A 26,410-nucleotide genomic window follows, 5' to 3' on the forward strand; every position below is an offset into this window, starting at 1 on the left:
ATTAATAAAAATATATATTAGTACTTGCACCAAAACATATAATTTAACAACAATTCCACACTCATTGTGACATCCCGTCCCGAAACTATCGAACCGTACGTGTGAAATGACCATTTTACCCCTAGTTTGTTCTATTATGTTTTTGTTGTTTAGTGTGGTGTGGACATGCGTGGGGGGGTCACACACACACATTCACCCTTGCTTTCTCTCCCTCTCCCTCTGACTTTCCTCTCTCTCTCTCTCCCCCGAGCTCCATTTCTCCTTCTTCCCTCTGTAAATGTACGGACACACACACACCCACCCTAAACGTCACAGATCGAGGGATCCAAGACTACCATTGAACTCGTGGAGCTGAGAGGAGTCTAGTGGTGCCATTTTCAGGTAAGAATCTCGACGTTTTCACGTCGATTTCACAAGGTCCGTTTTGGGTCACTATTCATGCAAACCTAATCTAGTATGTTTTTGGACATTTTAAGCTTGTAGATGTGTTAGTGAGGTTCCCAGGAGCTTGGGAGTGCTTCGTTGGGTGAATTTGGACGTCGGGAAAGCTTGGTTCAAAGTTGGCCGAACTTGGATCGTTGTTGCAGGTGAGATTCTTTGATTTTTAGGCCTTAAAACTAGTTTAACGTGAATCTACTAGTCCTAAGCTTCATTTTGGTATAAAGAACGTGAAAAATGGTTGAAAAACGAGTGAGAAAACAAAGTTGGAAAATTTTGCAGTTTTCCGGCGACGGCGGTGGCTCGCCGGAGAAGACAGGGGAATATTCCGTTAGGGTTTAACGGAATATTCCTAACGGACAGTAACGGCGTCAGTCAAGGTTAACGGAATATTCCAGGGAATATTCCTGACGGCGTCACTTGACGCCGTCAGTGTGCAGGTCACGTGGCCGCGCGTGGGGGCGCGTGGACCCGTGTCTGTGCTGGCGCGTGGGGGCGCGTGACGTGTCCAAAAATTATTTTAAAAATATGGTTGTGATCGTGAGGTTGTGTAGATCACGTTGGTATATTCATTTGTCCACTTTGAGCAATGTATGAGAAGTTATTTTGAACGGACGGTTATGTGCTTTAAAGTTAACGTTTTTATAGTTAATTCGCATATAGGTGACACGTATCCCGAGGACGAGCGTGCACATTCGAGGCAGGGGGGCTACGACCCTTCTACATACCAGTGAGTGGGCTTTTGTTTTCCGTATACACCTATATACATGTTATTTCCCAGAAATTACGATAAATGCCTCGTTTTACGCCATTAATTTTATATGATTGAGTATGCATGATTAGTGGCACATGAATTGGTTTATATTTATTATTACGTCATTTACATATATGTTGGTGCTGTGGCGGCCCAGGTAAGTGCCAGGTAAGCATGGTTTATCATTTGCATTAAATAGCGAGTAGAGGTGCTTTGAGAGCTCATAACCTGCACCCCCGGTGTTAGTGCTCCCGCCAGAGTAGGGCATAGTCCTTCACGTGTCGTTCACCTCCCGCACCACACGCTCAGCTTGAATCCAAGTTAGGTGCACAGTCCCGTCGTACAAACCACTTTAGGTGGTTCCGACTCGTAGGTGACCCGCGATTATTCGCACAGCCTTCACGTGATCGTAGCACTAGAGCGTTTATATGTATTGCACCCAGGCTTGTCGTACAGACCACTATAGGTGGTTCCGACTCGTGGGCAGGTTTAGGGATTGAGTTGTGATTTGAGCTCTAGATTCAGCCGTACAGGTCACTTAGGGGACTCCGGCTGTTAGTTTATTATGCTATTGATGTGATATTCATATTCGAGCACTTGTATGTTATTATGAGGCGTTGAGCATGTTGGCATACCCTTGAGTATACTTGGCATATTTATACCTACGTTTATATGTTTATTTCTGGGAAGTGTACAGGTTTTACGGCGAGGGGTTATTATATGTTTCATGAAATGGTTTTCTAAGAGATTTGTTTTGCCCACTCACGCTTTTGTTTTTGCGCCCCTCCAGGTTCTAGTAGCTTAGCGGGTTTTGGTGGTTTTCTCGGAGGACGTCCCGGCATTCTGACAGATACTCACCTACGTAGGGTCACCTCCGGGTGTACTTTGGTTGTATTGTTTCTTTTGGACTGCTGTAGGCCTTAGGCTCTGAATTAAGCATCTTACTTTTACTGGCACATACTTATCACATTACATTGGCTGGTTTTAAATTATTCGCACTTTTATATTACTGTTTTAGCTTCCGCACTGTGCACATGGCTACGTCACTTTCACGTGACGGCCAGCACGCCCTGATCTTGGTCGGGGTGTGTCAATTTGGTATCAGAGCCTAGGTTTGGCAGTCCTGTGTCTTTTGTGAGTATTCTAATGGTTTTGGTGCCTTCTGTCAGAATTATGCCGCCTCGTCGGGAACCACGCCGTTCAGATGAGTCTAGTTTCCCCGATATCACTCAGCTGGGGGAAGCTATTGCTACTGCTATCCAGGCAGCTATCCGCCCTCCCCAGAGGACTCCTCTGGAAACTATGTACAACCTGAAATTGGATAAATTCCACGGTCACGAGGGGCACGAGGCCGCGGAGCGTTGGTTGGAGCATATTGAGAAGACTTTCCGAGTGTTGAACAATCAGGGGAATCTCCCTGTTGAGAGATGGGTCGAGACGACTTCATGGTTTCTGGGTACGGAGTCTGCATCATGGTGGGAGCAGGAGCTTCGTAGTTTGACTCCAGCCGAGAAGACGGACTGGAATGTTTTCATTAGGCTTTTTAAGAGGAGATTCGTGCCCCCAGAGTATATTGATCGCAAGAAACAGGAATTCACTGAATTGAAACAGCGGAAGATGTCTGCGAACGAGTATTATCGGAAGTTTACCGACTTGTCTCGCTACCACCCTGAGATTGCTAGTAACCCAGCGGAGATGCTTCGCCGTTTTCGCATCGGCACTAAGAAGAAGTGGCGTTCGATGTCGACCTCCACTCATTGTGATACCTACCAGGAGTTCTACGAGGTTTTGCTGAGAGTCGAGGACTCTGAGAATATGACAAGTGAGAGTGATGAGAATGAGAAGAGTGGTAATCAGAAGAAGGACGACAAAGGTAAAGGTCAGGCATCGCTCGGGCCTCGTCAGACTCAAAACTTTAAGAGGGATGGTAACAGCTCTAGCTCTTCTAGTGGTGGTTACAGTGCCACGGGTCAGGGACGAGGAGGTAGATTCACTGGTGGTTTTCGAGGCCAGAGACAGGGGGACGGTGGTCGAGGTAGGGCCCCACTTTGCCGAAGGTGTAATAATCGGCACATTGGCGAGTGTAGGCGGGGCAGTAGTGGTTGTTTCACTTGCGGACAGATAGGGCATCGAGCTGCGCAATGTCCCCAGGGTCAGCAGCAGAGACCGCAGCAGACTTTCCTGCCACCACCTGCCCCTATCCAGCAGATTCAAGGTCCTAGTGGTTACGGACAGGCAGGTCGAGGTGGTGCCTACCATTACCAGGGTGATGCTGTTCCCTATGCCTCGGGACAGTATCAGTATCCTCAGGACCCCTACTCCCAGGGTGGTTACCCTCAGTATTCGGGCGGCTATATGCCGTATCCTCCAGCTTCAGCCGGCGGTTCTCAATGGTATCAGGGAGGACAGATTCAGCCTGGAGAGATTGCTACTAGCAGTGCAGGGTCTTCGAGACAGACCGGTCAGCCCAGTCAGGGGCGTAGTACGCAGGGTCGTGGTGCTCAGGCGAACAGAGGTCGTGGCGGACGGCAGCAGGGCCAGGGGCGTATACACAACATTTCTCTGCAAGATGCTCAGAACAACCCGGATCTGATTATGGGTACGTTAAATATTCTTGGTTATTTTGCTAGAGTCTTAATTGATTGTGGAGCTACACATTCTGTGATTTCTCATACATTTGCTCAAGTGACGCAACCTCGCCCCACACTTCTAGGGTATGATTTAGAGTTCGCTATGCCTAGAGGGGAGAGATGTATTGTGGATCGTGTGTACCCAGGTTGTCCAGTGATAGTTGAGGGCGTGGTTATGCCCGCTGATCTTATCCCGTTAGATATTGTCGATTTCGATGTGATTTTGGGCGCGGATTGGTTGCACCCCAATCGTGCCAATATTGATTGTTACGGGAAGATGGTTACATTTCGTCGTCCTGGACTACCCGTGGTTACCTTTGTTGGTGAGCAGAGTGGGGTGAGACATGGTGTTATTTCGGCGTTACGAGCGAAAAAGTTGTTGACTAAGGGTTGTCAGGGGTATTTAGCCCATGTGGTATTGGATGAGGCTCCTCCTTGTGGTGTTGAGGACGTGAGGGTCGTCCGACACTTTCCAGATGTTTTCCCCGAGGATTTGCCTGGGTTACCACCAGATCGAGAGTTGGAGTTCACTATCGAGTTGCTTCCAGGTACTAATCCTATTTCGTTGACTCCTTACCGTATGGCACCTGCTGAATTAAGGGAATTGAAGGTGCAGCTGCAGGAATTAGTGGATAAGGGTTTTATTCAGCCTAGTACTTCACCTTGGGGCGCTCCAGTATTGTTTGTGAGGAAGAAAGACGGAACTTTGAGGCTGTGTATCGATTACAGGCAATTGAATCGGGTGACGATTAAAAACCGTTATCCGTTGCCACGTATCGATGATTTATTCGATCAGCTTAGAGGTGCTTGTGTGTTCTCTAAGATTGATTTGAGGTCTGGGTACTACCAGCTGAAGATTAATAGGGATGACGTTCCTAAGACGGCGTTCAGGACTCGTTATGGTCATTACGAGTTTCTGGTTATGCCGTTTGGGTTGACGAATGCACCGGCAGCTTTTATGGATTTAATGAACCGGGTGTTCCAGCCTTATTTGGATAGGTTCGTGATTGTTTTTATCGATGATATTCTGGTGTATTCTAAGTCGAAGGCGGAGCATGTTCGACATCTTACTTTGGTGTTGAAAAGATTGCGGGAGCATCAATTATATGCTAAGTTTAGCAAGTGCCAGTTTTGGCTAAATCAAGTTGCGTTTTTGGGGCATGTCATTTCCGCTCAGGGCATTTTGGTTGACCCTCAGAAGGTTGCGGCAGTGGAGAATTGGGAACAACCGCGAACCGTCACCGAGGTGAGGAGTTTTCTTGGTTTGGCGGGGTATTATCGGAGATTTGTTAAGGATTTCTCGGTGATTGCCTTACCATTGACGAGACTAACGAGGAAAGATGTTAAATTCGAGTGGGATGATAGGTGTGAACAGAGTTTCCAACAGTTGAAGCGTTGTCTCACTCAAGCACCTGTTCTGGCACTCCCGGACGATAGTGGTGATTTCGAGGTTTATAGCGATGCTTCCTTGAATGGTCTGGGATGTGTGTTGATGCAGCATGGTAGGGTGATTGCTTATGCTTCACGTCAGTTAAAACCCCATGAGTTGAATTACCCTACTCATGATTTGGAGTTGGCCGCTATCATTTTTGCGTTGAAGTTGTGGAGGCACTATCTTTATGGTGAAAAGTGCAGGATCTTTACTGATCATAAGAGTCTCCAATATCTTTTTACCCAGAAGGAACTTAATCTTCGTCAACGGAGGTGGATGGAGTTACTCAGCGATTACGACTGCACGATTGATTACCACCCTGGTCGTGCGAATGTAGTTACTGATGCGCTTAGTCGGAAGTCTCAAGGCCGCATTAATGCGTTGTATGCAAGCCGTATTCCTCTTTTGGCGGACTTGCGTGCTACAGGAGTGAGGTTAGAAGCAGAAGATCGAGATGTGGCTTTACTTGCTAATTTTCAAGTTAGGCCCATCTTAGTTGATCGGGTGCTTGCAACCCAAGCAGCTGATGAGCAGACTCAAGAATTAATTCAAGCTCGAGAACAAGGTAGAAGGAGAGACCTCAGGGTACGTGAATCGGATGGCATGTTGATGCAAGAAGGAAGAATGTTCGTGCCGAATGTTGTGGATTTAAAGAAGGAAATTCTGGATGAAGCACATATCTCGGCTTACGCCATGCATCCAGGAGCTACTAAAATGTATCATACCATTCGACCATTTTATTATTGGCCGGGTATGAAGAGGGAGATAGCCGAGTATGTGAGTAGGTGTGCCATTTGTCAGCAGGTTAAGGCAGAAAGGAAAAAGCCGTTTGGATTGTTGCAGCCGCTTCCCGTTCCCGAGTGGAAATGGGAAAATATCACCATGGACTTTGTGTACAAACTCCCGCGTACACATAACGGTTTTGACGGCATTTGGGTGATCGTTGATCGACTCACGAAGTCCGCACATTTTATTCCAGTAAGAGAGAGGTATTCTTTGAGTCGATTAGCGGAGTTGTTCATCTCGAAAGTAGTGAAGTACCATGGTGTCCCGGTGAGTATTATCTCGGATCGTGATCCACGGTTCACATCTAAGTTTTGGGTGGCTTTCCAGGAAGCTTTGGGTACGAGACTACTCTACAGTACGGCGTATCATCCGCAGACAGACGGGCAGTCTGAGAGGACTATACAGACTTTGGAGGATATGTTGCGAACTTCGGTGTTGCAATTTGGTGATGCTTGGCACCAGCGGTTGGATTTGATGGAATTTGCCTATAATAATTGTTTTCATTCAAGCATTGGCATGGCACCATTTGAAGCATTGTATGGTAGAGCTTGTCGCACACCGTTGTGTTGGTCAGAAGTTGGAGAAAGGGTCTTAGTAGGTCCGGAGATTGTTGAGGAGACTACTCAGAACGTTCAGGTAATCAAGACTAATTTGAAAGCGGCACAGGACAGACAAAAGAGTTTAGCGGATCGGCATGCTACAGACAGGGTGTACGAGGTCGGAGATTGGGTATTTTTGAAGCTTTCGCCTTGGAGAGGTGTAGTGAGATTTGGGAAGAAAGGCAAGTTAAGTCCACGGTACATCGGACCATACATGGTCGTGGAACGAGTTGGTGAGGTAGCTTACAGGTTGGAGTTACCTCCGGAGTTAGCCAGAGTGCATAACGTGTTCCATGTGTCTATGCTCCGACATTATGTTGCTGATCCATCACATGTGATACCTCCTCAACCGTTAGAAATTAACCCAGATTTGACATACGACGAGGAACCGGTGACGATCATCGACTGGAAAGAGAAGGTTCTGCGGAACAAGATGGTGAAATTAGTGAAGGTTTTGTGGAGGAACCATTCCGTTGAGGAAGCGACGTGGGAGACAGAAGCTCGGATGAGGGATTTGTATCCTAGATTATTCTTTGGTTACTAGGGGTCGTTTTCGGTTGTTTTGAATTTCGGGACGAAATTCTAATAAGGTGGGTAGGTTGTGACATCCCGTCCCGAAACTATCGAACCGTACGTGTGAAATGACCATTTTACCCCTAGTTTGTTCTATTATGTTTTTGTTGTTTAGTGTGGTGTGGACATGCGTGGGGGGGTCACACACACACATTCACCCTTGCTTTCTCTCCCTCTCCCTCTGACTTTCCTCTCTCTCTCTCTCCCCCGAGCTCCATTTCTCCTTCTTCCCTCTGTAAATGTACGGACACACACACACCCACCCTAAACGTCACAGATCGAGGGATCCAAGACTACCATTGAACTCGTGGAGCTGAGAGGAGTCTAGTGGTGCCATTTTCAGGTAAGAATCTCGACGTTTTCACGTCGATTTCACAAGGTCCGTTTTGGGTCACTATTCATGCAAACCTAATCTAGTATGTTTTTGGACATTTTAAGCTTGTAGATGTGTTAGTGAGGTTCCCAGGAGCTTGGGAGTGCTTCGTTGGGTGAATTTGGACGTCGGGAAAGCTTGGTTCAAAGTTGGCCGAACTTGGATCGTTGTTGCAGGTGAGATTCTTTGATTTTTAGGCCTTAAAACTAGTTTAACGTGAATCTACTAGTCCTAAGCTTCATTTTGGTATAAAGAACGTGAAAAATGGTTGAAAAACGAGTGAGAAAACAAAGTTGGAAAATTTTGCAGTTTTCCGGCGACGGCGCCGGCGACGGCGGTGGCTCGCCGGAGAAGACAGGGGAATATTCCGTTAGGGTTTAACGGAATATTCCTAACGGACAGTAACGGCGTCAGTCAAGGTTAACGGAATATTCCAGGGAATATTCCTGACGGCGTCACTTGACGCCGTCAGTGTGCAGGTCACGTGGCCGCGCGTGGGGGCGCGTGGACCCGTGTCTGTGCTGGCGCGTGGGGGCGCGTGACGTGTCCAAAAATTATTTTAAAAATATGGTTGTGATCGTGAGGTTGTGTAGATCACGTTGGTATATTCATTTGTCCACTTTGAGCAATGTATGAGAAGTTATTTTGAACGGACGGTTATGTGCTTTAAAGTTAACGTTTTTATAGTTAATTCGCATATAGGTGACACGTATCCCGAGGACGAGCGTGCACATTCGAGGCAGGGGGGCTACGACCCTTCTACATACCAGTGAGTGGGCTTTTGTTTTCCGTATACACCTATATACATGTTATTTCCCAGAAATTACGATAAATGCCTCGTTTTACGCCATTAATTTTATATGATTGAGTATGCATGATTAGTGGCACATGAATTGGTTTATATTTATTATTACGTCATTTACATATATGTTGGTGCTGTGGCGGCCCAGGTAAGTGCCAGGTAAGCATGGTTTATCATTTGCATTAAATAGCGAGTAGAGGTGCTTTGAGAGCTCATAACCTGCACCCCCGGTGTTAGTGCTCCCGCCAGAGTAGGGCATAGTCCTTCACGTGTCGTTCACCTCCCGCACCACACGCTCAGCTTGAATCCAAGTTAGGTGCACAGTCCCGTCGTACAAACCACTTTAGGTGGTTCCGACTCGTAGGTGACCCGCGATTATTCGCACAGCCTTCACGTGATCGTAGCACTAGAGCGTTTATATGTATTGCACCCAGGCTTGTCGTACAGACCACTATAGGTGGTTCCGACTCGTGGGCAGGTTTAGGGATTGAGTTGTGATTTGAGCTCTAGATTCAGCCGTACAGGTCACTTAGGGGACTCCGGCTGTTAGTTTATTATGCTATTGATGTGATATTCATATTCGAGCACTTGTATGTTATTATGAGGCGTTGAGCATGTTGGCATACCCTTGAGTATACTTGGCATATTTATACCTACGTTTATATGTTTATTTCTGGGAAGTGTACAGGTTTTACGGCGAGGGGTTATTATATGTTTCATGAAATGGTTTTCTAAGAGATTTGTTTTGCCCACTCACGCTTTTGTTTTTTTTGCGCCCCTCCAGGTTCTAGTAGCTTAGCGGGTTTTGGTGGTTTTCTCGGAGGACGTCCCGGCATTCTGACAGATACTCACCTACGTAGGGTCACCTCCGGGTGTACTTTGGTTGTATTGTTTCTTTTGGACTGCTGTAGGCCTTAGGCTCTGAATTAAGCATCTTACTTTTACTGGCACATACTTATCACATTACATTGGCTGGTTTTAAATTATTCGCACTTTTATATTACTGTTTTAGCTTCCGCACTGTGCACATGGCTACGTCACTTTCACGTGACGGCCAGCACGCCCTGATCTTGGTCGGGGTGTGTCACTCATGCCATTCAACAACGCAATATTCTTAAATAAAAATCCAAATATCCCAAACACAATGATGATCCAATAAAGATCATTCACAAAGTTACATCATGTTAAAAATCTAATTGCAAAATGAAAAACTAGACTTCACTTGCCAAGTCCATCATTTTCCTCTTGAAGTTGAAGTAAAATGACCTTGTTTGACACACTCTGATTCGGAATGTCCAATTGGACGCCGAATAGAGCTATGTAGGCCGACACTTAGAAGGTGATGAAGCCATAAAATATAGTGAAGTGGAAAAATATGAATAAATTAAAACCTAAAAATTACTAGAACAAAAGTTCACATGCGAGTGAGATTGAACCCATCTCCTATGTGAATGTCAGAGCATAAGAAAAATAGAAGTAAAAGTAAAATAAGCATTATACCATCATGAGTAACCTCCTACACGTCAACGTTTGTCAGAAATCATCGTCGTCACAAGTGCACTGCCACTAAAATCATGGAGGGGCGAAATACAAAGGTAAGTGAACCGAAAAAGCAAAGTTTTGCAAAATCGTTGTTTTCGTTAAAGTTGTAATCCTTCACTATTGTTGGAAATTTTGAGTAGAAATCATCATTCTACATTATCCCAAATTGGTTACCATCAAAATGTTCCCTCACTTTATAAGGTTTTCTCCCTATTAGAAAGTGATTGAAGTGTTGAACCTTGGGGAGTAACATTGGGCTCAAACCTTGAGTTTTGGGTTTTGGGTTTTGGGATGTGCTAATTAATTGATAATTAATATATAATTAATTATCAAAAATGGGCCTTAGGCCTTGCGGCTTGAGCTTTAATAATTAAATTCTTTAATTAATTTTGGATTTAATTAATTAATTATTTTTTATATCAACAGACTTATCTTTTCAGATGAAGTCTGAAGTGATGAAAGAATGCCAAAGAGCAAAGCACCTCTCTGAGACGATGTCTCCCAACAGACGCATCTCATTCTCATACCTATTGCAAACATGCATAAACCTATTATACATATATATATATATATATATGACATTTAGAACACAGAAAAATCAAATTCTTCTTCTACAATTCCAAACCTTCTTACTGAAAGAACCACAAAGAAATTTGCCAGAAGTTTAGTTTTCCAGTGTTGGAATCCCGACTTAGATCGTTGAATCCTGGTGAAGCAGACATCCATAGAACTACAAGCACTGAGTAGGTACAAAATTTCTGTTTCAAGGTCATTGTGGTACAAAAGCCTTAATCTTCAATTTGTCTGTTTGAATATTATTTCGTTTAGGTCATATTCTGTTGAATTATTCATTCGCATTAATTATTTATTAGCATATATAAATTTATCATTGATTGTTGATATTTATCCAACAAATATAAAACAAGTATTAGTTTCCAACATATCAAACTACGTATGGTATGGAAACAAGTACCGTAAAAACAATATTTCACTAACACGGTAAATCACAATATCTACGAAATGAAAACATAAAATATCAAATACTCATCGATATATGCTGACACACAAAGATATTTTGACATGAGACAGACTGTGTGTAATAAATTATTTACGCTCTAGTATCACAATCATGTGAAGATGGCGATAAACACGTCACATACAAGATGTTGTTACCTATTGCAGTCTAGTACAGGCTAGCACCTACAATGAATCTAAGGTGCGCGTATCGGTGCAATGTGAATATACACTTGAAGTTGGCCTTGGCCCGAGGCAAGTACAACACCGGAATAAGCATGCATGATGAGCTGATAACGTATGTAAGATTACTCTGATTTCTCTACCGCATTCCCCACATGTCCTCAGACCTTCCTTAACACTCGCTGCATAAACTTCTCTTTTCCCTTTTCCACTTGTATATATATCAGGACATCAATATACATTTCATTTAGGTGTTCATATCTGGGTTATGAGGATCATAATCTCATCTGGGCACCAGTTAATTTCACAAATTCAATACTCATGTTTTTTGATAAAACTCAAAAAAGTTAAGAATTGAACGAAGAAAAGAATGGCAACTTTCATGATTATCCAAATGAAAGTAGATCATAAACGTACTATTTTCTTCTTTTTAGATTGCATTTTGGAGGAGTAGAACCCACTGTAGACGCAAAGGTAATTAACTCAAGCAAATTATCCACTGCAAATGTAACTTTCAAATTCAATCCTTCCTGGTGAGATTAATTCTAACCCACAATCAAATTATTAAACTTTGGAGCTTTTGATGATCTTGTCCTCTGCAAAGGAGAATAAAATTGTAGCGACAAGAAATGACATGTTCTACCAAATTATCGGATTCACGTCGTGTGTGGCTTTCATCTATAAGTCTTTCAGTAACTCGGGGTCGAATTTTTGCGACGAAACGAAGTTAGAGTTTTGTGGGGAGGAATGAGACTCAGTCCATCTTGGATGGCAAGACATTTTACATTAATGGGTGGATTTGTCAGGGAAGCCCTCAACCCAAAGATTTTATCTACCCACATCTTGAATCCTCCTAAATCTTGCTTTCATGAATGATTACGGTGGAAGTTAAACTTTGGGCAGCTTATTAATTTGTATTTAAATTTTTCTACTCATGGAGGACCATGGAAGTTTAGGGTTACTAGAGAGAACTAGGCAAAGTCTTCAATTTTTTTTTCATTTTTTTAATCTTATTTTCTATTTAAAAAATAATTTTTTAAATAACATGAAATATCTCAAAATTCAATTCAAATCTTTAATCAAAGTTCATAAGAATCTTTGAAAATCCATTTGAAAGTTGTAAGGATTCTACAATCTTTTAAAATCTATCACCTAAAAAGTCTTAAAAAATCCTGAAATCCAATTGACTACACTCTAATCTTTAAAAATCCTGAAATCCAATTGACCCTCGATGCCTCAAAAATCAAAATCATCTCGTAAAACTGCTGAAAAAACTAAGATTTAGGAAATACATAGAATTTGGTTTTGTGATTTCTCTTAAATTGTGGCACATTTTTGCATGAAATTTTGAGGGCAAGTTCATCTCATATAGAAGAACATATCCAAACTATTAATTAAACACCCAAAAATCAAGGCACAAATAAAATTAAAAAAAAAAAAAAGCAATGTGAATTCGAGATTTCTATGGTGGATATCGTGATTTTCGGTCTGATATGAGATTGTGGGCAAAAACAAGACCTATGACTTTGACACCAGTAAATTTCTTCAAAAGGTTAAAATACAAATCCAACAAACTGATTTATTCAAAATACTAGTCGAAAAACAACCTTAAAACTCACAACCCTTCATATTCGCATAGATCTTTTAAGCCCATCTTGTTCAAAATGGTAGCTTTTCTCAACAAGTCTAGAGTGTGAGTAACGCCCAAACAAGATGATTAAGATTTGAGACAAATATAAACCAAGGTTAACATTACGTTTGAATTTTGCTAATTTACTTTAAGGTAATGCTAAAAAGACTAAATTTGTAAACAAAATTTAGAAATCAAATGATGTGTCACTATAAGGAAATAAGCATGTTTATCAATGCTTAAGTAATAATTCAATAATCAACTGTCATATCATTTAGTTGAGTAATGCTAGGTAGATCAAATTTGTAGACTAAATTTGCAAACTAAATGATGTGTTACCAATAGAAAATAAGCATTTTTATCAACGTTGAAGTAATAATCCAATCATCAACTTCCATGTTATTTAGTTTTCTTAGCATTACTCTATTTAGTTTATAAAATTTGGTATACAAATTTAGTTTGTGTAGCATTACTCGATATTTTATGAATCCAATATAAGTGGAAGTTTAACCATGTAGTGGCCCCCACGCAGTCACGCTTCACTTAACCCAGTTTTCTCTTTTTAATATGAATTTCATGTCTACACGTAGGGGTGGTTCGGTATGGGATACCATACCGAAACTAGTATCCCGAATCCCAAACCGAAATTTTTCGGGACGGGAATTTGAAGACCAATCCCAAACCAAATTTTCGGGAATCCCAAATTTCGGGAATCCCGAAATATTTTCGGGATTTTGGGACAAATCGGGAATCCCAAATTGAAATATGAAATTATGAATTGTTCTTCAAATATATAATTCAAGAACACATTTATGAACTAGGAATTTCATTTCATTCACACTACCATTTAATTGAACACTGGCATGCTTGACTCTTTTTATCATAGTCAAAATTCAAATTAATTAAACTCTTTTTGCAATCTGTTGAGAGACAAAAGAATCAAGCCTTCTGAAATCATCAGCCATGGCAGCAGCAATAATAAAATCCACATGAATATCAAACAGAACATGAAAAATATGCAAGGTGTAGGGCATTCTAGGTTGCTGAGCATGAATTAGAAACTACTAGCATCAATTATAAAAGAATAATATATATATAAGTATAAATATATATAATAATTAATATTATATATTTTCGGTTTGGTATGGGATTCCCGAAATATCGAGAAGCCAATCCCGAATCCCATACCGAAATTTTGGGATTGGTTCGGGATAGCATCCCGAAAATTTTGGGAATTTCGGTTTGAGAAATTTTTGGTTTGGGATCGGGATTTTTTCGGTTCGGTTCGGGATTTTCGGGAATTTTTTCCACCCCTATCTACACGTTCTATAATGCACTTTATTTATTCCCCAAAAATGATTCTTTTCCAATATATTTAAAATGATTCGTTTCTTTTGGTAAGAAATCCCACAAAAAAAAGTACTTTAAAAACGTGGAAACCGTGTCCATCGAAGCATCCATTTTGCTGGTCAGCATTTGACAACATTGCACACTTTTCGATCCCAACATCGACACGTATCCCCTTTCTATCCCAACATTGCACAGTTTTGGTAATTTTTTTTTTTTTTTACAAACGATAGTATTATTAAGTTTTAAATTTTAGGAAGGGAGATCGGTAAGAATCTATTCCTTACCAAGGTACACACTCATTTTTTTTTCAATTAGCATACACATTAAATTTGGTATTTTTCAAAACAAGTTATAAGGTTTTAATTTTCTCATATTACGTTTGAGATTTTAAAATTGTATCAACTTATTAATTTTTTGTCTCTTTGGATGTATAATGCTTAACAAAGTTGAATAGTTCTTTTAATAAATATTGTGCGAAAAACACTAACACATTAGTCCATATAAAATGCTCACTACGTTATCAATTTAAATGAACGATCAAACAGTTGGTTAGACCGATAACATATTTCAATGCACTATGGTACAAAATGAACATAATTAAAGTATAAGGGTTTATTTTGCAAATGACCTTAAACTGAAGGGTATCGAATATGAAGTGTCTTATTGCTTCAACGGCAATAAAGCGACAGCGTGTGATATTTTGCTTTTTACGTTAATTTATTGATTAAATTCTGGAAAGTAGTCACAATTTGACCAGCGACATTTCTCCTGTAAAGTGAAACGAAGACAAGAATTTTCAAATCATAAAACAATTAAAAAAATAGTTGCAAAAGGTGGCTGTTTGCAGGTTCGCATGAACTTCCTCTGCTTTTTCTTCGTCGATGGCTCGCTTTTTCTATAAAACCAAGACCAAAATCTCAACCCAGAAAATATCTCTTCCCCTCTTTCTACTCCAAAAGGACTATTCTTTGAATCTCACAGGAGTGGAAAAATACTTACTTGGTGAAGAAAATAAAGAGTTGGAAATTTAAGTGCGTACATTTTTTCTGGATTGATTCAATTTTTATTTTCTTAGGAGGGAAGAAAAGTAGTGAGTTCAATCGGTTTCTGGAATTGGGTAAGCCGGATTTGGCTGTTTGAATCAACCCATTTTCTGAAATCTTGAGCTGAGGGGGATTTGATTGGTTCTTGGAGCTAGCAACCATGTCTATAGCGACAGCGCTTGCCGGGGAGGACTTATCCCGGCAGACCAGCAGCCGGGGGAGCTGGCGGTCTGCGAGTGTGAGGGAGATGTGGAACGCGCCGGACGTTTTTCAGCGAAGCGGTCGGCAGCAGGTGTTGGATGAGGAGGAGGAGCTCAAGTGGGCGGCCATAGAGAGGCTGCCCACATATGATAGGATGAGGAGAGGGATGCTGAGGCAGGCCATGAGCAATGGGAGGGTTTTGACTGAAGAAGTCGACACGGCGAATCTTGGGGAGCAAGATAAGAGGCAGTTGATGGAGAGCATACTTAAGGTTGTGGAGGATGACAATGAAAAGTTCTTGCAAAGAATGAGAGCCAGAAATGAAAGGTTTGTGATTTGTTTTCTGGTTTTGTTGAATTGGGGTTTTGATATATGTATACTTTGCTTGTTTGGTTGGCGAAAATCGGGTTGGATTTTGAATGCTTTTGGTTGATTGGAAACAGGGTTGGGATTGATGTGCCCAAAGTTGAGGTTAGATTTGAGAAATTATCAATAGAGGGAGATGCATATGTTGGCAGCAGAGCACTTCCAACACTGCTAAATTCTTCCTTGAACATGATAGAGGTATTTTACATAATATCTATCGATAGTAAAGTTTCGTTGTTTATTTCTAAATTTCTATGGTGAACTCACCGATTTGTAAATTTCTATGAATGTGAACAGGGAATAATTGGAAAGCTTAAACTCCTACCATCAAAGAAAAGAAATGTTCAGATTCTCAAAGATGTGAGCGGCATCGTGAGGCCATCGAGGTATGCTCAAGATCTTTTTGCATATTTAATCTCTTTACTGGACTAGTGTGATGTTTTTTTTCCGCATCAATAAGATCCCAAACAATAGTTCCTGTGAAAATATAACACAAAGTAGTTTCTTCAAAAGAAATTAGTTGCTCATACAGAAGAAAGATGTAAAGGAACATACTAGTCTTTGCTCAACAACATTTAAGAGCTTGGTTTCTTTGTTTCCAGGATGACACTGCTTCTGGGACCTCCTTCGTCAGGAAAAACAACACTTCTAAAAGCGCTTGCGGGCAAACTTGATAAGGATCTAAGGGTTTGTAATCCTCTCTATCTCCTTACATTGTATTGGGTTATTCTATTGCAGACGAGCACTTACATGATCCGTTTTTTGTTTTATATATATGTATTGACAATTTGGGGTTATGAACAGGTAAGTGGAAAAGTGACCTACTGTGGCCATGAATTTAAGGAGTTTGTGCCTCAGAGAACCTCTGCTTACATTAGCCAGCATGATCTTCATTATGGTGAGATGACAGTTCGTGAAACGTTGGACTTTTCTGGACGTTGCCTGGGAGTTGGAACCAGGTACGATATGCTGGTAGAGCTGTCTAGACGGGAGAAAGATTCTGGTATCAAACCAGACCCTGAAATCGATGCATTCATGAAAGCAACATCTTTGGCTGGCCAGGAGACGAGTTTGATCACAGATTACGTTCTCAAGGTTTGTAAATTCAATCATAAGAATGTGTTGTTGAGCTCTTATTGTACAAGCCTAAATATTTTTTGTTCTTCTGTCAGATACTCGGATTAGATATTTGTGCTGATACCGTTGTTGGTGATGACATGAGAAGGGGCATATCTGGTGGACAAAAGAAACGGGTTACAACTGGTATGAGATTCTATGTCATATTACTCTGAAAACAATAAACTAAAAGAAAAGGCAATGATTTTGCTCTCAACTGTGTTTCTAAGCATGAATGTGTATAGTATGTTGACCATGATAGTTCAGGCTGAATGCGTGTGTAAATGTATTTCACTTTGATTTACTAGAAACCTAGGAACCAATGCCATTATTTTCAAAAGGTGGCTTTTCTTTTTTTTCTCAAAATTCTTCTTTAATCCATATTGGAATAATAGGAATGATATTTCATCTGCAAACATTTGCCTGTAACTATAACTGGAAGTCGTTTCCCATAATGCAGGAGAAATGTTGGTTGGACCAGCGAAAGCGTTCTTCATGGACGAAATTTCAACAGGGCTGGACAGTTCGACTACCTTTCAGATTGTCAAGTTCATGAGGCAGATGGTTCACATTCTGGATGTGACAATGGTCATCTCTCTTTTGCAGCCTGCACCAGAAACATATGATCTTTTTGATGACATTATCCTTATTTCTGAGGGTCAGATTGTGTACCAAGGCCCACGAGAGAATGTACTTGAATTCTTCGAATATATGGGGTTCAGATGCCCGGACAGAAAAGGTGTCGCAGATTTCTTGCAAGAAGTGACCTCAAAGAAGGATCAAGAACAATACTGGTTTAAGAAGAATGAACCATTCAGATATGTCTCTGTAGCTGATTTTGCACAGGCTTTTGCCACTTTTCATGTTGGCCAACGTCTTGCTGAAGACCTAAGAGTTCCGTATGACAAAAGAACAGCCCATCCTGCTGCCTTGGTGAAGGAAAAGTATGGAATAAGCAGTATGGAGCTTTTCAAGGCATGCTTTGCAAGGGAATGGTTGCTGATGAAGCGTAACTCATTTGTGTACATATTCAAGACAGTACAGATAGCAATCATGGCTACAATTACTTTCACTGTATTCTTCAGAACAGAAATGAAACCTGGGCAGTTAGGGGATTCGGCAAAATTCATGGGAGCATTGTTTTTCAGTCTCATTAATGTCATGTTTAATGGAGTGGCAGAGCTTTCAATGACAGTTTTCAGGCTTCCGGTGTTCTTTAAACAGAGGGATGCCTTATTCTACCCTGGATGGGCTTTTGCCTTGCCCATTTGGCTAACCAGAATTCCCATTTCGTTTATGGAATCTTTAATATGGATCTGTTTGACATACTATACCGTTGGATTTGCACCTGAGGCCAGTAGGTAAGCTTTAATTTATCACTATTATTATTATCGGAAACTTTTTCTTCCTTTTTCTACATGAATAATCAAAGATATACGTCCTAGCTATTCTTTTGTTTGATGTATGTACAACATGTTCAGGTTCTTCAAACAGCTCTTGGCTTACTTCGGTATACATCAAATGGCACTCGGACTCTTCCGTTTCATTGCTGGCCTTGGAAGATCAGAGATTCGAGCGAGCACTATTGGTTCCTTTGCATTGCTAATAGTGTTTGTCCTAGGAGGCTTTGTTGTTTCTAAAAGTATGAAATCTCTCTATAATTGCCAACCTAAGTTATTGCATATATCAGCTTGATACTTTTATCATTATCATGTTTGAATCAACAAAGTGTTAACGTTTTAGTTTATTTCTGATGATTTGAAATGTTCACAATATTCTCATTTTGGTGTGCAGATGACCTCGAGCCGTGGATGCTATGGACCTACTATATTTCACCTATGATGTATGGACAAAATGCAATTGCCATCAATGAGTTTCTTGACAAAAGATGGAGCACTGTAAGTTCTATCAAATCTCAGTTGAGTTCTTCTTGTACGGTAATATTAACATTGAGCTTAACAAATAACAAATTGTGTGATTCCTTTGCACAGCCTGTCCTCAACGCCACTGAAAACACAGTTGGAAAGGTCCTTCTGGCGGGAAGAGGCCTGTTTACCACGGAGACTTGGTTTTGGATTTGTGTTGGGGCGCTTTTCGGGTTTTCTATTCTTTTTAATCTTCTCTTCGTTGCAGCATTGACCTTCTTAGACCGTAAGTGAATTATGTTCAATCTTTGTTACTCATTGGTACTAGTAAACCACATCATTGGTTTAAGTTCTGATTATTTGCTTTCTCTTTTAACTAAATTGCAGCAATTGTTGATAATAAAACCTTAATCGCTACCGACGACTCTGAAAATAAGAGGAAGGGACGACCCAATCCAGAAGGTAAGTGTTATATTTCCTGAAGATCTTAATTTGCATATGCATTATAAATATTGGATTACTCAAACTCTCATCCATCTATTTACCACACCTGGCTGTAAAAACAATGTATTTGCGAGATAAGCATTATGTCAACCATGGCTGCACTACAAAACCTACTGCATAAAACTTACATCTCGAGCAGCATTTTTGCTATCAAATTATACTCATTGTCTAATACGTAATGACTAATGACAGGTACTGATATGCAAGTGAGAAATCAAGCCAAAAAAGGAATGGTTTTGCCCTTTGAGCCCCTTTCACTTGCTTTCAACCATGTGAACTACTATGTGGATATGCCTCCTGTAAGTAACTTTGTGTCTATTTTCTTTGATATATAATTTCAAGAAGTCAATATGAGTACTTATACATCAACAAGGCATTAACCGAAATGAAGAATGAGTTTCTGCTCTTTAGTCAAGAAGTGACTGTTTTTAGTCTTGCAATCTATCATCTGATGGCCAACACATGTCATTGGCCTAATATGATTCTTCTTTGCCTTACATTTATTAATATGACTTTCCTTGGTGACAATATTTGTGTTCCTTACCAGGAAATGAAGAGCCAAGGGATTGAAGAGACTCGACTCCAACTTCTACGAGATGTTAGTGGTGCATTTAGGCCGGGTGTTCTGACTGCATTAGTTGGTGTCAGTGGTGCTGGAAAGACAACCTTGATGGATGTTTTAGCCGGAAGAAAGACTGGTGGGTATATTGAAGGAAGTATTACCATCTCTGGATACCCAAAGAACCAAGCCACATTTGCTCGGGTCAGCGGCTACTGTGAACAAAATGACATTCATTCACCATATGTTACTGTTTATGAATCTCTCGTATACTCTGCCTGGTTACGTCTTGCCAAGGATGTCACGAAGGATAAACGAAAGGTATGTAATTTATTTTAATCATTTTGACTCTGAGTGGTTGTACCATTCAATTTCCAGTCACTTGGAATTCAATCTTCTACAATTGTCTTTTCTACTTATAAAGAACATGATGACATACATGATGTAGCTGATGTAGCTAACTAAGATTTTATTTTTCTTTCTGTTTCTGTAGATGTTTGTTGATGAGGTCATAGATTTGGTTGAGCTTAATCCCTTGAGGAATGCTTTAGTTGGACTTCCAGGAGTTAATGGGCTTTCAACTGAGCAGAGAAAAAGGTTGACTATTGCTGTAGAATTGGTTGCTAATCCTTCCATCATCTTTATGGATGAACCGACATCGGGTCTTGATGCTAGAGCAGCTGCTATTGTTATGCGTACTGTTAGAAACACTGTGGATACCGGACGAACTGTTGTTTGCACTATTCACCAACCTAGCATTGACATTTTTGAGGCTTTTGATGAGGTATAATATGATCCCGAATCTATCAAATCTGTAACATTGTTCAGTATTTTTTGTGCCATATTTCACCTCGATTTTGTTTTCCGTTGCAGCTGTTCCTTATGAAGAGAGGAGGACAAGTTATTTATGCTGGACCTCTAGGTGCCCAGTCTCACAAGCTCGTTGAATATTTCGAGGTAGGTGTATACACTACCTTTCATTTTAATTTCCTTCCAATGATCAAACTGCTCCATTGGATTTAATCCTGACTTGGGGTTAACGCGACGTTCAGGAAGAAAATTTTTCAAACATCAGCAAAACTTGTTATATAGCAAAGTAATTAATACTTAAAAGTTTGACTAATCCAAAACATCTTGCAGGCTATTCCAGGGGTTCCGAAGATCAAAGAGGGTTACAATCCTGCTACCTGGATGTTAGACGTCAGCTCAGCTGCCGTTGAGGTTCAAAATGATGTAGACTTTGCAGAAATATTTGCGAACTCTGATCTCTATAGGTAGGTTGCATGTAAACATATCGTCTCTTCATTTCTGTCATTGCCATCCACTTGTCCGTTTATGTTAAAAAATTTACATCTTTGCTTCACATGTTCAGGAGAAACCAGGAACTTATCAAGGAACTAAGCACGCCACAACCAGGCTCCAAGGATCTTCACTTCCCCACCCAATTCTCCCAAAGCTTTTTAACTCAGTGCAAAGCGTGCTTCTGGAAACAGCACTGGTCATACTGGAGGAACTCGCAGTATAATGCCATTAGGTTTTTCATGACAATTTCTGTTGGAGTTATATTTGGTATCATCTTCTGGAACAAAGGAAAGAAAATGTGAGTTTAAGAACTTTATGATCACCTACATTCCTTTAATGTAATTTGATTTTGTGGCCCACTTGCATGTTTTCACCAATTAAGAAATTTGTGTTTCTTAGAATTGTCAGTTAAATAATATTCAACCGCATATTAACTTGTGAACAGGGATACACAACAAGACATCATGAATCTGTTGGGGGCAGGATATGCTGCTGTTCTTTTCCTTGGAGCGGGCAATGCTTCTGCTGTGCAATCGGTTGTTGCTGTTGAACGAACAGTTTTCTACCGTGAAAGAGCTGCTGGGATGTATTCCGAGTTGCCTTATGCATTTTCTCAGGTAATATTTGGAAACTATGCTCATGGTTATGTGCTTGGTTGCTTTTGCAGAACATTCAAATCAAATGTATATTGATTCATGACTTTGGTGTTGCAGGTGGCTATTGAGACACTTTACGTTTTAATCCAAACCTTTGCGTATTCAGTTATTTTGTATGGCATGATTGGGTTCGATTGGAAGGTGGACAAATTTTTGTACTTCTACTATTTCATATTCATGTGCTTCACATATTTCTCCATGTACGGGATGATGGCAGTTGCCCTAACTCCTGGTCCCCAAATTGCTGCAATTGTTATGGGCTTCTTCATGAGCTTTTGGAACTTGTTCTCTGGTTTCCTCGTCCCACGAACGGTATGTCATAAGTTACTCTTCTTACTTTCATGCCTTAGAATGTTGAACAAATGAATTATAAGGACAACATGCAACAAATTGTTATTAGAAGTCATTAGTATTTGCATGATTGAGCAAGTGGTCATAAAATGCAGATTACTCATCGGAGTTTTCTTACATCTTATTTACCTTGTTAGGGGTCATATCTGTTACTACTGTAATCCTAACAATTAAATCTCAATATTGCAGCTAATTCCCATCTGGTGGAGGTGGTACTACTGGGGTTCTCCAGTTGCCTGGACAATCTATGGCATCTTCGCATCTCAAATGGGCGATATTAAGAAGTTCATCATAATTCCTGGTGAGGAATCCAAGCCAGTGAATCAGTTCCTTAAGGACTACTTGGGTTATGAAGAAGATTTTGTAATCCCGGTGGTGTTTGGTCATGTTGGTTGGGTCCTTCTCTTCTTCTTCATGTTTGCGTACGGCATCAAGTACCTTAACTTCCAAAGGAGATAAGCAACTTCAATCTGCAGAAATGTGAAATAGATCATCTACATAGATTCGCGTGAGATACTCTCGTCAGTTAGCGATCATAAAAACATGTAAACTCGTTTTGTTTTTTGCCTTTTCGTTTGGATATTTTTATCATGTAATTTTTGTTTTGCTTCCATACATTTCACCTTGAATTAATGTGTATAGTTTCTTATTCTTCGAGTACTCAATAAAAGTTCTGCATTTTTTCAAGAATGTGTTCGTATGAAAACAACGCTGGTGCTGTGTTTTGACAAGGTCTTAGGCAAGTAGTCTACGTTCGTTAGAAATCGCGGCGCAAACGTCGCGCGCGTGTGTGTGTGGGCGGGTGTTTGATCCCTCAAGTTGGGTTAAGAAATTACTCTCTCATGAGTCATCATGTGATTATCTTGGTAACTTAAAACGACTATACTCTCACAAAGTCAAAAAACAACGATTGTTAGAAGAAAATTGGATTAGATACTTGTTATTTATCTTAAGTAGTGCTTGGCAAGATATTTCCATCGTCCAATGGCTCACGAAGCTCACACTTTATTTTTGTCACAGAGTTCACATTATACTTTTTATGCTTTGCTAGCTTAGAGTTCATTTGAATTATCGGGAGAGGAGTCGAACTTGACTAAATTCAGGTCTGCAACTTAACATTTTGTTAGGACAATCATAAATTATTTTTGAGGTTGTAGGCTTGCAATTCAAGTAATTAAAAGTGACGTGATTTCACTAATCCACTTGTTATAATAAACAGAAAACAAAGTTGATATTCATACTAAGTTGATAATGCTACATGACGGTGTGGTAATTTTACCTAAAAACTCATCGATAGTCGAGTTCAGCTATTCAAATAAATAAAGAAAAATATCAAAAAGAAATTTCAAACTAAAAATTGAAGTATTAGATTCAAACATCCAACACTCAAGAATGTCTGATTATAATAAAATTATCATACTCCTCAAAAGAGAAGCGTGGCATTTCATCTGTCGCTTTGGTTTTTCAAATTTAGATATTTACAAGCACGAATGCATGCACTCTGCTGCGGATTTTAAATAACCCATTTAAGATGATACTGTTTACATATATAACATGTTTTAATATTGCCATTTCGATGTAAATTGTTTGAGAAGGCTAAATTAGCAACATACTATTGAATTCATTTCCAATACCTATCTTCAAGCATCCAAGCATGCTCATTGCAATACAAACATTCATCTATGCTCTTCTCTATTCCATGATCGGTTACCACTAGAGAAACTAAAGAAAAAAAATGCTCATTTATAATTAAACATAATGTTTTTGGTCCTCAAATTTGTTGCATGAACACATTCCCAGCCACGAAAACATGCGACTGCAGTTAGATACAACTCTCATACATAAAGATAAACAATTTTTCAAGTGATGAAAGGTTCCATAATCACTCTGGTAAATTCTTCCATCCAGAGGGAAGGGAAATGACAGTGGAATGGATGCTGCCGCCTAATTTCCCTGACAGTGGGGAAAGGAGTATGATCATCAACTTCGCAAGACACGCGACAGTGTATAGCACAAATCTTTCCAGCAGGTGTTACAATGAGCGAACGGAGTTGCAAGATTCTAGTCCATCTAACAATAAATTGAAAAAGCATCCAGTGGTGAGACTCAAGCAGGCAGCCAATGCTGATTACAACCTGAAACCAAAATGTGTGAAAGCTTCAACGACAAGAAAGGCATACAAACTACGTATATTACTGCAACTGGTATACAAAGTAGCGATTTAAGATAAGTCTGGATGCAGTTAAGTGAAATTAGTAGAATCAGCTTCGCTTTTAAAATACAGCTCCTCAAGGCAAGGAAACACTACTATTTTTCCTGTTGGCATCGCAGGTGCTTCCATCCATTCAATTAGCTCATGGCACCCACTAATTCTTAATGTTTTCAAGGATGGAAATAAAGTCATTGTCTCCATACTTTCTGCAGATGCATCATAAATAAGGTCATAGCCATAAAACTCAGCTCCAATACATTTCAGGCTATCCATTCCATCAATCTCAAGCTGCCTAAGATTAGGTAGATGGCCGAGTGTTGGGACTGCTTCACATCTGTTACAGCTGCATAACTGAACCTGCTTCAAGTTGATGAGAGGTAGCAACTTACTCATTATCCATGATGGAAATTTACCACCCATGTACTTTTTTATCTCTAGTTTTTCCAACTTCGGATGCGGTTGGAGGCCTTCCAGTATATCCTCCTCATCATTGTGGGCTCTGCGATCCAGCCGTCCCATTCTGAAATGAGTCCATACAAATCTCAAATGGCATAAGTGTCTCTTATCTTCTAACTTGGCCTTCTTTGCTTCATCTCCATCCCTTACGTCTTCAAGATTATAAATGATCAATTCACCATTCAAATGATTTAAGCCAGCCAACTTCTCAATTCCACGACCCATCTCTTTACCCACAGAAAAGTAAGGTAATGTTCAAAGGCACATCAGTCGTCCCAGGCCAGAAGGAAACACCGTACTTTTATTGAAATAAAAATGTCTGAAGTTGATCAAATTTTTTACTTCTTTCGGAAACTCTTCAAGAGCACAGTTCATTGCCCTTAAGGTCTGCAGGTTATAGTGTTATCCAAAGGATTCAGGAAGTGTTTTGAATCGTGTTTCAGAAATGTCAAGATACCTCAACCGTTTCATATTTCAATTGATATTGGAAACTCCTCAGTACTAGCCTTGTATAAATTTAAGACACGTAAACCTCTAAATCGTGGCAAGATGTTACTAGGGACTTCGCCATACGTAATAAATGAGCGCACTCTCCCCAGTCTTCGTTTTGCAATTTTTCCTAGTGTCTAAGTAGAAACCCGAGCAACATGTCTAACCTCAAGTGTATCATTCGTCTCATGTAAGTCTCTTGTCAAGCCGTCAGATTTGGATACAAGACCAGTAAGATCATGCACAAGATTGGACATCTTGCATTTGGTAATAGTGTCAGCCATCCAGTTTAGCATTTTGCAATAAGGAACTTTTCATTGGAATATCAAAATATTCATTACCTATATCCTCCATCTCTATATTACTTACTTCAGGTAAAAAGTGTAGTAATCCTTGGGCCATCCATTGTTGAACCAAGCGATCTCTTTCAATTTTGAAATATTTCGTGAACACTGAGCAATATGCAAAACACTGTTTCAAAGATGAGGATTTCAAATTATCAAAACTCAACTTCAAAAGTGAAATCATTCGATCTTCTCGTTCCGGTAAGTCCCAAATTCCACTTTCTTTGATTGACAACCATTCGTCAACTTTACATTTAGACGACAACATGCTTCCCAAAACCTGGTACATGAATCACAATTTCTATCAAATAACGAATATGGTAAACAGCAACAGAAAAAGAAAAAAAACAAGGATCTCAACGAAGTTCAGTAATATAACATAGGACTATACCGAACAAGTTCTGTTAAGCAGCGTGATGCAAATGCGTGGCTATTGCTTGTTAGGCACAGACCTTCTGTGCCATTTCGGGTCAATCGCCTTAGATAGAGGGAATTAGGGGCTTAACCCTGTAACAGGGTCCTGTTTTACCAGTGGTGTAAAGCATACGTGTTGAAGTCTTATCTACACATTTCAGTAACAGTTTCAAAATTTTACCCCCAATCAATTCTAATTCAATTGAATTGGATTAGTTTAGATTGCTTATAGTATGCAGACACCAAGTAACTTACAGGTTGAATCTTTATCGACAAGAAATATGAATAAAAGAAACAAGTATAAATGAAGTTCGAGATCATGGTATAATAGTCCAATACCTCTGCCACCAACGGTACACCTGCACATTGTTCAGCAATCTGCCTTCCGATTCGCTCAAATTCTTGACTTAGAGGAGCATTGTTATC

At 40.3% G+C, this 26,410-nt stretch overlaps 1 protein-coding gene and 2 long non-coding RNA genes across 3 annotated transcripts; all 3 read left to right on the plus strand.

The window, feature by feature from the left end:
- The first annotated feature begins 1,107 nt into the window (after positions 1–1,107).
- On the plus strand, positions 1,108–2,202 carry LOC125470235. Its single transcript, XR_007252494.1, has 2 exons — positions 1,108–1,168; positions 1,983–2,202. It is a non-coding gene; the product is annotated as an uncharacterized LOC125470235 (long non-coding RNA).
- Positions 2,203–8,293: 6,091 nt separating this feature from the next.
- LOC125470236 lies at positions 8,294–9,391 on the plus strand. The gene is made up of 2 exons (XR_007252495.1): positions 8,294–8,354; positions 9,172–9,391. It is a non-coding gene; the product is annotated as an uncharacterized LOC125470236 (long non-coding RNA).
- Positions 9,392–15,169: 5,778 nt separating this feature from the next.
- Positions 15,170–22,756, plus strand: LOC103954767 (pleiotropic drug resistance protein 2). The gene is made up of 20 exons (XM_009366596.3): positions 15,170–15,677; positions 15,794–15,914; positions 16,014–16,102; positions 16,319–16,403; positions 16,521–16,811; positions 16,889–16,979; positions 17,293–18,193; positions 18,314–18,474; positions 18,627–18,730; positions 18,824–18,983; positions 19,085–19,159; positions 19,394–19,500; positions 19,749–20,081; positions 20,254–20,544; positions 20,634–20,717; positions 20,901–21,034; positions 21,133–21,360; positions 21,508–21,679; positions 21,776–22,030; positions 22,259–22,756. Exons 1-20 carry the CDS (start codon positions 15,310–15,312, stop codon positions 22,526–22,528), a joined length of 4,320 nt encoding a protein of 1,439 aa, XP_009364871.2. The 5' UTR covers positions 15,170–15,309; the 3' UTR covers positions 22,529–22,756.
- Positions 22,757–26,410: the final 3,654 nt, after the last annotated feature.

The sequence above is a fragment of a genome, unplaced genomic scaffold, assembly GCF_019419815.1.
Source record: "Pyrus x bretschneideri cultivar Hongxiangsu unplaced genomic scaffold, Pyrus_bretschneideri_v1 Contig5, whole genome shotgun sequence".
NCBI classification, from domain to species: domain Eukaryota; kingdom Viridiplantae; phylum Streptophyta; class Magnoliopsida; order Rosales; family Rosaceae; genus Pyrus; species Pyrus x bretschneideri.

What these genes read in the sequence shown, in the direction of transcription:
- LOC103954767 (XM_009366596.3), top strand. Translation starts at nt 15,310, where the DNA reads ATGTCTATAGCGACAGCGCTTGCCGGGGAGGACTTATCCCGGCAGACC. An exon ending in TTTGCACCTGAGGCCAGTAG is followed by an intron (nt 18,194 to 18,313) that starts GTAAGCTTTAAT and finishes CAACATGTTCAG; the next exon opens with GTTCTTCAAACAGCTCTTGG. An exon ending in AGCATTGACCTTCTTAGACC is followed by an intron (nt 18,984 to 19,084) that starts GTAAGTGAATTA and finishes ACTAAATTGCAG; the next exon opens with CAATTGTTGATAATAAAACC.